This window comes from Centroberyx affinis, unplaced genomic scaffold, assembly GCF_046629955.1.
Source record: "Centroberyx affinis isolate AG114_WGS23_722 - 3 ecotype Tasmania unplaced genomic scaffold, CSIRO-AGI_Caff_v1 ptg003779l_1, whole genome shotgun sequence".
Lineage (NCBI taxonomy): Eukaryota > Metazoa > Chordata > Actinopteri > Beryciformes > Berycidae > Centroberyx > Centroberyx affinis.
Genome location: NW_027281652.1, coordinates 283,405 through 293,702, shown reverse-complemented (window position 1 = coordinate 293,702; position 10,298 = coordinate 283,405). Strand labels below are relative to the sequence as shown.

Below are 10,298 nucleotides of genomic sequence, written 5' to 3'. Positions count from 1 at the left end.
GATCAAATAAACCAAGGCATGAATTCATTATAAATTTGAACAGTTATCTTAAATGTAGGCTATATTTTCTGTGGGCTATATCTGTGGGAGGAAAGTAATAAGTATATGTTGCTTTAAATTGCACTTGGGCATACTTAACCAATTAAATTAAGGGAGTTCTTTACAAAATTCTGTAATTTAATAGTCATTACCTACATGTGAATTGGTCTTTTATAATAGCGACGCACTGTTTTCAGTTTATGAATGCCCAATCAGTGTTTTGTCTACTTGGCGTCAGGTGTATTTAAGCAGGGATCTATTGTAACCTTGCACTCGGTTAGAGTCGAGTCTTTCCCACCCGCTGCTGCTAAAATAGACCCGTCATTAAAACCCGACGAATCTCAGCAATTTCACAGTGTCCCTACTCCAGGATAAATAATATCTAAGCCCACATAAGCACTCATATAGCCGCGTGGACGTATTGTGATCAGTGGCGTAGTGGTAAATTAAAAAGTGGGTAAACTAAGACCTGCAGTTGATGATCATCATAAGGCAAACTATCACTAGTGAAATCAGAATTAGATTTTCAGAAAATAATAAATTTTTGCTTCCCCCCCTCTTTAAAGTGCCTATAGGCTACTCATATCAGTTTGATATGAAGTAGCATGAATTTAAATTGTAAATATGTATATCAGCCTGAAAAGGTGGATAAACTCTATTCTGCAAGTGAAGGGGATAAACTGATTCAACGTGGGTTTTACCCTCCACCTGAGGTTTTCCTATGTAAAGTATTAGTATTTTTTTCTCCTGTAATGAAGACCCAAGGTGTCAATAAACGCCCCCTAGCGGCTTGAATATTTTCTCCTTCGAGGAGCTGTTTGTCAGCCTGCAACATCACTGGTGAGCACACTTTAGGTACAATTACAGCTAAGCATTCATGTGATTTTCTTACACAATATGTGAGCAGGTAGGGGGTTCAGTGTTTTGCTCAAAGGCAATTTGACTGTTGTGGGGATTGAACCTGAGACCTTCCAATTACAGGACAGTCTCTAACCACTGGGTCAACCTGCTATACCAAGAATAAAAGGTGAAAAAGCTGATTAGAAAATTATCTTTTAACGAAGAACAAGTACAATAATATGTTGTCTTCTGCTGTTTCCTGTGGTTTGGAGTTTGCTTTACTTTGAATATTATTAGGGCAGAGATTCCTAAACTGTTATATGACAGCGACTCCAAATAGATAGACGGGACCACAGACCCTCATTTGGTGATACTGCACCCAGATGAACCCCATATGAAAAGACTACTGCTGTTAGATATGACTTTATACAAAATTCTAAACCTGTACCCTAGCTGAAATCCCCTCCAGGACCACTGCTGGTCCCCGGACCCCACTCTGGCAACCACTGACATAAAACATTTTAAACTCTCAGTAGGAATAAGAGTGAATATTTGATTTGAATCATTATTAGCAAAGGCATATAAAAATATCTCCTTAATTCCAACTCAATTAATTCCTTTTGCGTTCACTTCCATATATGAATTAGCTCAAGCATACATAATCCCAGCGCATGCTTCCAAATTAAGAGTCAGAAGCGGAGAAAAAAAAAAACAATGAAAGAAAATATCAAGAGGCTATAAAAGAGCGTCCAATTTCTATTTTTATACACCTGGAATCAACGACAGCAGATAGGCTGCAGTGCCAAACATGAAGGAATAATAATACTGATGAAATGAATCATGAAAATGCTTTAAATTATTACTACAGTCATATTAATGGCGATGATAATAATAATAATAATAATAATAATAATAATAATAATAATAGGCTACTAATAATACTAATCATAATAATAAACAATATGTCTGTAGTCAGTCGCGGAATGGCCACGGTGACATTGGAGAAGGCTTTTGCAGCATCAGCACCTTCTTCGGTGTCTGAAAGTGAATTCAAGAAGAGAGAGAGGGCCCCTTTCTCTTTTCCCATGGGGATCAGATAAATATAGACCCTAACCCCCCTCACACACAGACACACACACACACACACACACAGACCGCAGACACACCAGCCTGATCACCATTTGCTGTTTGTGTAAAAGTGATTAGCCAGACACAACTGCGAAACTAAGTGTTACTTTTATAGTAGCCGAGCAAGTCGAATATCTTGTAAAACGATACGAGCAGTGATGTAATGGGAAATTAAAAGGTGGCTAAAGCGTGACCTCCAGTCAGGGATCAGCATGAGGCGAGCAAGCACCAATATGAACAGAAAAACATTAGGCTTTCTGGAAAAGCGTTAATGTATGATTTTGTTTTTCTAGGTTTACATCACTTACACCGAGTTGACTTTACTTTCTAATAATAATCGGCCTGCTACGAATTTATGCCAGACAGATTTATGTCAGCGTAAAAGCTGGGTAAACATTCCGCAAATAAATGTGTGTGTATACTGAGTTTAGGTGAGTTCACTCTCCATCCATGGATATGACTTGTCTTTCATTTTACATAATAAGCCCTCTTCCCTCTGCACCTTCGTTTTGGGGGCTTTACATTTTGAATCGATGGGATATAGCCTCTCAATGTTTTTTTTATTTATTTAATTCCTAGTGATTATTTAGTCCCTTGATGGCAATTCTAAATAGTCTACATTTTAAAAAGTAATTCCAAAACCTATAAGATCACATGATAAAGTTATAATACAGGCCAAAATCCAATGCAAGCTAAATAGTCCAGCCTTGGTTGACTGGCTTAGTTTAGGCTATAATTGCTGCCGTGGAAATATAATTTCATTTCTCAATATGTTCCTCGGAAAATATAATTATAATCATATTACTACAAATCAAAATCAACGACAGTTTTAAAAAGATAGGTAATGACATCGTGGGCTAAGTGGCTGATAATAATAATTGGTAAGCCTGATAATGGTTGACTCAATTTATATGATATTTAGAAGACAGACTACCTTTAATACTATTATGCCTATTTTTAATCTATATATTTTTTTAAAAGATATACTTCTGGTTGTCTAAATTTAATTTCCTTGGTTTCCCTTTTTGTACATGGCGTGTCACATTATTTATAAACAAACCTATTTTCAAAAATGTAATTCTCATGAAATCTGTTAGCAAACATTTAAGAATGTTAATGAAAATAGATGTAAATTCTTTCTTAGATTTATTTACAAATGAATTCAGTTTACAACACAATATAGCTACATAGAATTACATATATTTTATTATTATTTTATAAACAGTCTATTTCTTCAGAGCTTTTTGTGTCTTGTATGAAAAGGAAGCAAAAAACTGTGTCGGTTATTTAGTCCACTTGTAATGAGCTTCCAATACAAAAAGAAAATGTAAAATAATTATCACAGATGTTACATCTCAAACAACAAGAACAAAAAAAGAAACAGGTAAAAGTCAAACAGGTAAAATTATTTTTTTTTACAAATATTTACAAATATTACCTGTACAGAAATATCTCCTTTTCTTTTTTTCTGTCTTTTTTTAATAGTCTTTACATGGCTACAGAGTCCAGTGCTGCCTATTGATTCGTGCTGTTCAGTCTTCCCCCAGTAATAATGTCTCTATATAAAAATAAGAGTTTATATTTTTATGTTTGAAGTTACTGAGAAGGCCATTTGGACACTGCTGCCGTGGCTGAGGGTAAAAACTGTCCAGATATGATATTTGACGGCACGCTGAGGATGGGCGCAATAGCGGCTGAGGTCCGGGTCAGGGAGAGGGACTGCGCGCTCAGCAAGGCCGACTGAACGGTCACCGGAGGCCGCAGGAAAGTCTGAGCGCCCGGTGTGGACGACGACGCGCTGGACACCCCGATGATGTTCTCTATACTGAACGACGGTCTGCTCGACGGCTCTGATTTGATCATGGACGCCGTGCTCAGACTGTTGAGCTGGAGCTGAAGGCTCGGGCTCAGCTGGGAGTTGAACGCCTTTCTGTTCAGCTCCGCCGAGGGCAGCAGGGGGACGGCCGGGGGCAGCATGGGACCCACGGGGGGGATGTAAGGGTACTGCAACGCGGCGGGATGGGCATACGCGGCCGGGTGGATCCCGTAGTGCCGCCCGTAGGGGCTCCCGAGGCTGTACGCCCCGAAACTTTGCATCATGAGCGCCGTCTGGTCCCTGAGCACGTCCGGCTGGTGCCGCTTGAACCGTTTCCTCCTCCTGAGGAAGCTGCCGTTGTCGAACATGTCCTCCGACTGCGGGTCCAGGGTCCAGTAGTTGCCCTTGCCGGGGTTGCCGGGCTCCCGGGGGATTTTCACGAAGCAGTCGTTGAGGGACAAGTTGTGGCGGATGGAGTTTTGCCACGCCGGGAACTTCTCCCGGTAGTACGGGAAGCGATTGCTGATGAACTCGCAGATCCCGCTCAGGGTGAGCTTCTTCTGCGGGCTCTGGAGGATGGCCATGGTGATGAGGGCGATGTAGGAGTAAGGCGGCTTCACCAGGCTGTTTTTGGGCTTCTGGATCGCGCCCCCCGACGCTGCGCTCTCGTGACCCTCTCCCTTCCCGGTGCCCGTCTCCCCTTCCCCGGAGCTCTCGCAGCACGGGCTCCCTCCGCCGGACGTCATCTCCTCCTTCTCCACTTCGATCTCCTCTTCCACCTCCTCGTCGCCGCCGCCTCCTCCTCCCCGGAGGTCGTGCAGGATGCCTCCCCCCGGGCTGTCGCAGTCGCTGTCCCCTCTCTCCATGCCCTCCTCGTCGCCTTCGCCCACCACGTCGATATCCACGTCCTCCGCTGTGAGCACAGTTTGGCCGGACATGTCGCTGGCTCTGTCGCTGCCTCCAGACAGGGTCATCTCACGGCTTACCTACACTTTTTTTTTTAAGTCTACCGGAGCCAAAACAACCGAGCAACCGGGTGTGATGGGTAGGTGAGTCCAGTGCGGTCTGTGCGCACACACGGCGGCTCTGGAGGATCGCAGTTCGCCCCTGTCAAGAGATCGGATGTCGCCCAAAATCTAAATGCAGGTCAGCGGAGCCGGTAGCCAGCCAGTCGAGCCAGAGAGAAACTTCAACTTCTACAAATATTTCTCCACTCAGTGAGTATAGCAGGCCTTAAAGCGACGCGTCTTGCCTTGGAGTTGTTTTGGAGACGGTGAGTGCTGCGGCTTTTGCGCTCCGATGTCCCGAGTCCGTATATTTCCTATAGGAGTGATATTTGGAGTGCCAAGTCGAGATGACACATGCTTTTAAAGGCCGGAGCTTTTAAAAGGACTGTCTGATAGATTACTTTTCTCAGTATAAGATATACTATCGGTGCAGGACACGTGGTTTGGTGACGCCAGATGCCCCCCCTCCTACCGCCCTCCACCCTCCTCTCTTCTCTGTTAAAGCATGCAAACTGGAGTTGTTTCATGGATTTGTCAACAATGGGACAACAGCAATGCTGCTTTCCGCTGATTTCTGTGTTCGTCCGTCATAGACCATTTAACGGTGGCAGAGGGAGGAGGAGGGGGGAGAGAGAAAATTGGCCTGCATGATTGAAAGATCTGATGCGCATTAACACGGCTGCGTAAAAAATCCAAACCTTAACTTTGCTAATACAAACTGTGTTGAAAGCTGCAGAATGAAAACGACGACAGCTAAGTTAATTGAATCCTCTTTTTTAGTTGTTTTATGTGGTTATTCATTTTTATTTTTTTTTTTACATTTTGCATGCAACATGATAGGGGATTTTTTTTTACATTTCATTTGCAGTGGCCCGGCATGGTGCAGCCTTCAGCTGTGCGTACTTTGGAGACGCTGCTTAAGGATTTTTAATTTTTACTTCGTTTATTTGGTGCTGAAATGTATGGCTTGATACTTCCAGCCCTACAGGCTACCGTGCAAATCCAAGTTGCGAATGCAAAGCATGAATTCAAGTCTATTTATTCCTGCAGGATTAGCCGAAGGTGGGAAGAATATTGAGCAGCGGCAGCAGCAACAATGAATGGAGGGAATAAAGCGTTTCTTTAAGAGTTTGGAAGAGGTGCTAACGACCCCAATCATTGCATGTTTTTAGCATTTGAAAAAAGTAGGAAATGCGGCAGCGGGCGAATGCAAAGAGACCATTCATTCACAAGCATGAAGGTGAGCCGTGTATGTGGGCTGTTCTCAAGGAGAGGATGTCGAATCCGATACAGAGCTCCAGAAAGGTTTCCTGCGTCGTGTGAGAAAATGTTGCTCCATCCCACTTGGGAAGGCTGAAAAAAGAATTGTCATTCATATTTTGGCTAACATTCAAATAATATACTATGCTATCTTCTAGGAAATGTGTAATTTATAAAAATGAATTTCAACCTAGATATATTCCGTTGAGCCACAAACAGTGTAACATTCAATTGATTTTTTTTTATCGGAATCCCTTTGGTAGGCTAATGAAAATATATTTAATCGACAACAGTCAATTAGCCAATTTCTAACAAGCCTTTGCTAGAACAAATAAAAATATGAATTAATTACAAATGGGAATCTGATGCAGTTAATGACTAAAAATAATGCCTTTTGTTCAGTTAAAAGCTTCTCTTTTCGTCTCCATTAAAAACGCACAGCAGGCTTTACAGTTTGGAGTTGTAGCAGCAGACTACATTTTAATTTAGGATGTGTCATTTACAATGTCATTTTTTTCTGTCCAACTAAATCTGATGTACCATTTTGCCAGTTCTGACCACAATATAATAATACAATATTATCATTATTATTAGACTATTATTATTATTAATAATAATAATATTATTATAATTATGTACACTGTAATGTATCTATATTATAAGTCTAATGTAATTTGATTAATTACATTATCTCTTATCTCTACATTATCTCTTATCTTATTTTGATATTTTTTCGCTTTAAAAATACACAAATTTTATTTTTGTGTTTTCGAAGTCATTTAAATGAAATGAAAGAGTTTTGGGGGTAAATCTGATCCTTTAATTGCCCCTGGCGCTGTAAAGGGGGCTCCTCTGCGCCACCTCTGACACCTCCGCTCCTTTTTCTCTGGGATAAAAGTCGGATTAATCAAATGATATCATTAATAATGGCGCGTCTGGGTGAGAAGAGGGAAACATGGCTTCCGATTAGATTTGCCTTGTGTTAATCTCTCGGTGACCTGTGTGATCTGAGGTCCATCGATACGAGCTACTTAGCAGATGAAACCAGAGGAAACTGGGCTCGAGATCAACTTTTATCCTTTTACGCATGGCGCACGTGTATTTAGGAATGCACATGTCTATTTAGGCTCATAACAGGCACATTTTCTCTATTTTCAGGCTCTTTCAGTCCACATGTCAGTATTTCACACCCAGGAAAATTAGCTTTTTTTTTCGAAGGTTCTTTGGTTGGGATAGTGTTAAAATAGAAAACTGGAAATAGTGTTAAATACCCTAATGTGGTTCTTAAAAAGTTCTTTTAACACTGCTGATTTGGAACATTTCCTAAAGGTACCAGAAATGGTTTTTGCTATGGTACAAGCCTAAAGAACCATTTTCTGGTATTAGAACCCTTTCTGTTAAGGGTGGCAGGATGGCAGGCTCCACACTCTTAACAAAAAGGCTTCATAAAATTGTTCTTTATCTTTGCACCACAGCAAAACCCATCTTTGGTGCTACAAAGAACCTTTTAAGAATGTATGGAATATTTCAAATCAGCAATATTAATATTCGTTTTAAGAACCACACTGGGTTCTTTATTCTGATTTGCCAGTTTTCTTATTTTAACGAATGAAACGGTCATTACGGTTCTATATAGAGCTACTTCACTAACCAAAGAACCCTTCTCTCTCTCTCTCCCTCTCTCCTCTCTCTCTCTGTCTCTCTCTCTCTCTCTCTCTCTGTGTGTGTGTGCGTGTGTTGGTGTGTGCGTGTGTGTGTGTGTGGAGACAGGTGCAGCCAGCCTCCTTCGCCTTTAAAAATCCCAGAGTTGCAGTGTTGTGTGAAAGGCGGCGTAACTGCTGATATAACCTGCCTGCAACAGCACCAAGAGGGGGTTTCAAACCCGTCCTTCCTGTGATCTTTTGAAGCCTCATAAATCCGCTTTTATACCTCCGCAGTTTGTTAATGAAATGTACGTTTTAAGCACACATGCACGGCTTAGCCCGACAAAACCTTTTAGTATAATAAGCCAACTCTCTCCGGCATGAAACCATTTGGGGGGGGGGGCACGGCAGCACAGGTGATGGAGAGGATACAGTCACCGCATGTGATCACTGCAAACTACCAGCAAGGTCACTACCAGCAAGGTCACGAAACAAATAATTATCATCATAATAATGTGATGCTCTATTGATTCCTGTAGGGAAATTCTCTTTTCTCGTGCCCCCCTGGGAGGTCAGAGGTCAGGGTCAGAGACAGAACGCACACTCTGGAGCTGGTGGGGGGGTTCAGTGTCTTGCTCAAGGACACGTCAGCAGGGCGGAGGCTTGCTGACATGGGGATTTGAACCCGCGTTCTCCGGCTGAAGGACGGTTTCTGTTTGTCCAGCAGGCCACCTGCCCAGATAGGCATAGGCCAATTGAATGTCTTTTCTGCCTAGTGTAATTGGCCACTAAATAAAACTGCAGAAAGGGTGGGAAAGGTTGAGTGTGAGAGAGAGAGAGAGAGAGAGAGAGAGAGGGAGAGAGAGAGAGAGAGAGAGAGAGAGAGAGCACTGAAAAAATATCCATCTTCTAGTAATTAGTAGGAAAAATGTGCCAATGGCGATGAGATAATTTCACTTGTTTCCAATGCAAACCGACTTGTTTCAAAAATTTTCTTCAATCAAGTGACGCTATATTGATGCTGCTTATTTCAAGAAAATATAAACAGGGAGGACTTATGGAATTTTTCACTTGTTTTCAGAAAAATACGATTTTAAGGCTGGATATGAGAGAATATGAATATGAGACTGAATGACTTGTTATGGAGATTTTTTGCAGTGCGTTTCTGTGTGTGAGGTACAGGGCTTTAGGTGAGAAAACATGGGGATGGGAAAGATGGCTGTAAAAGTGCGCACATATTAACACGTATAGCCTTAATACATATGCCGCACAGCAACAGCGCCTGGTACATTTCCAGGTATCACTGTCTGGGGAGGAAGAGATAATAACACCAAGCAGAAGATGCATTTTGGACTAAAAACAGCTCTTTGGAGACGCGGACGATGCTCTTTTCAGCCAAGCGTTTGCACCTAATCGTACTTTAGTGGTGATTCCGCGCTCCCTCACCTTTCTAGACCTTTCAATCTTAGCAAAGAAGTTATGTAAAAAAAAAAAAGACCTGCACTTGGTATGTTGCACAAGTTTCTCAGTACGAGTAGTTCAGTGAGACTCTGCACTCTGGATCGTTCCATCCCTCATTTGACCTTTCGGGGATTCTTTGATTTTTGGTATTCTATCACGTCAATGCAGAAACGCCCCACCAGGAATAGAAGGCAAAATTTACAATGCATCCCTATTAACTTGAAAATAGGTGTTGTGAAAGCGCCCAGTGTTGACATTTCATTCAAATTAATAATACAGGCTCAGTGATTATTTTATTTTCTATCATATGCCAAATCCTCTCAGTAAGAGCAGGTGCACAAAATACAAACATATTGGAAAGACATGAGGTGAATGGCGTGAAAAATACAAATCCAAAATAAATCGCACCGTGCAAAACTGGCATTTTTTTTTGCAAATGAAACGAAATCAGGTGTTTGGAAAAACAGATTTTTGAAAGGCAACTCATTTAATTAATTAGGTGAGGGAGCAGTCGGGGGCAGCAGCTAGTAAAACGGTATGATAAATTAATGGCATTGTTAGCGCGCTTTTAATTACGGCTATTATGTTAATTATTTTACATCAGTAGCCAAATGATCGGCATGTCAGATTTAATAAAAACGAGCTATTCTCCGGAAAACTGCTTTGCCTCCCATCTTCGGGAGGCAGCGCGTCACACCGCCCAGGAATACAAAAAACAAGACTTCTCATTGAAATGTTCCTCTCTAATTGGATTTTTCATGGTCGGCGCTGTGATTCTCTGAAGGCTACAGACCCACCAGGCAGGCTTGAAGATCTCAGCTGATCCTCTTTTTTTTTCTTTTTGGAAATCACCATTTTCACCCCCTCTCGGAGAATCCACTCTATCAACCTGCGAGTTTCTGTCAAACAATATGATGGAGCTCATTTTAACCCTCCCCGCTGCAGGATCAGTCCAGCAGCCAGAAACCTCCGTCACAACAAGGCACAAAGGGGCCAAAATACAAGACACTGTGTGTGTGTGTGCGTATGTGTGTGTGTGCGTATGTGTGTGTGTGTGTGCGTGTGCGCGCGCGCGTGCGTGGGTGTGGTGTGTGTTGGGTGTCC

General features: G+C 42.0%; 1 protein-coding gene across 1 annotated transcript; it reads right to left on the bottom strand.

Annotated features, from left to right (window-relative positions):
• Positions 1–3,175: 3,175 nt before the first annotated feature.
• Positions 3,176–5,131, bottom strand: foxd3 (forkhead box D3). Its single transcript, XM_071541044.1, has one exon. It carries the CDS (start codon positions 4,795–4,797, stop codon positions 3,604–3,606), a length of 1,194 nt encoding a protein of 397 aa, XP_071397145.1. The 5' UTR covers positions 4,798–5,131; the 3' UTR covers positions 3,176–3,603.
• Between the last annotated feature and the right edge of the window lie 5,167 nt (positions 5,132–10,298).

Coding starts and splice junctions, on each gene's coding strand:
- foxd3 (XM_071541044.1), bottom strand. CDS start 4,797: ATGACCCTGTCTGGAGGCAGCGACAGAGCCAGCGACATGTCCGGCCAA.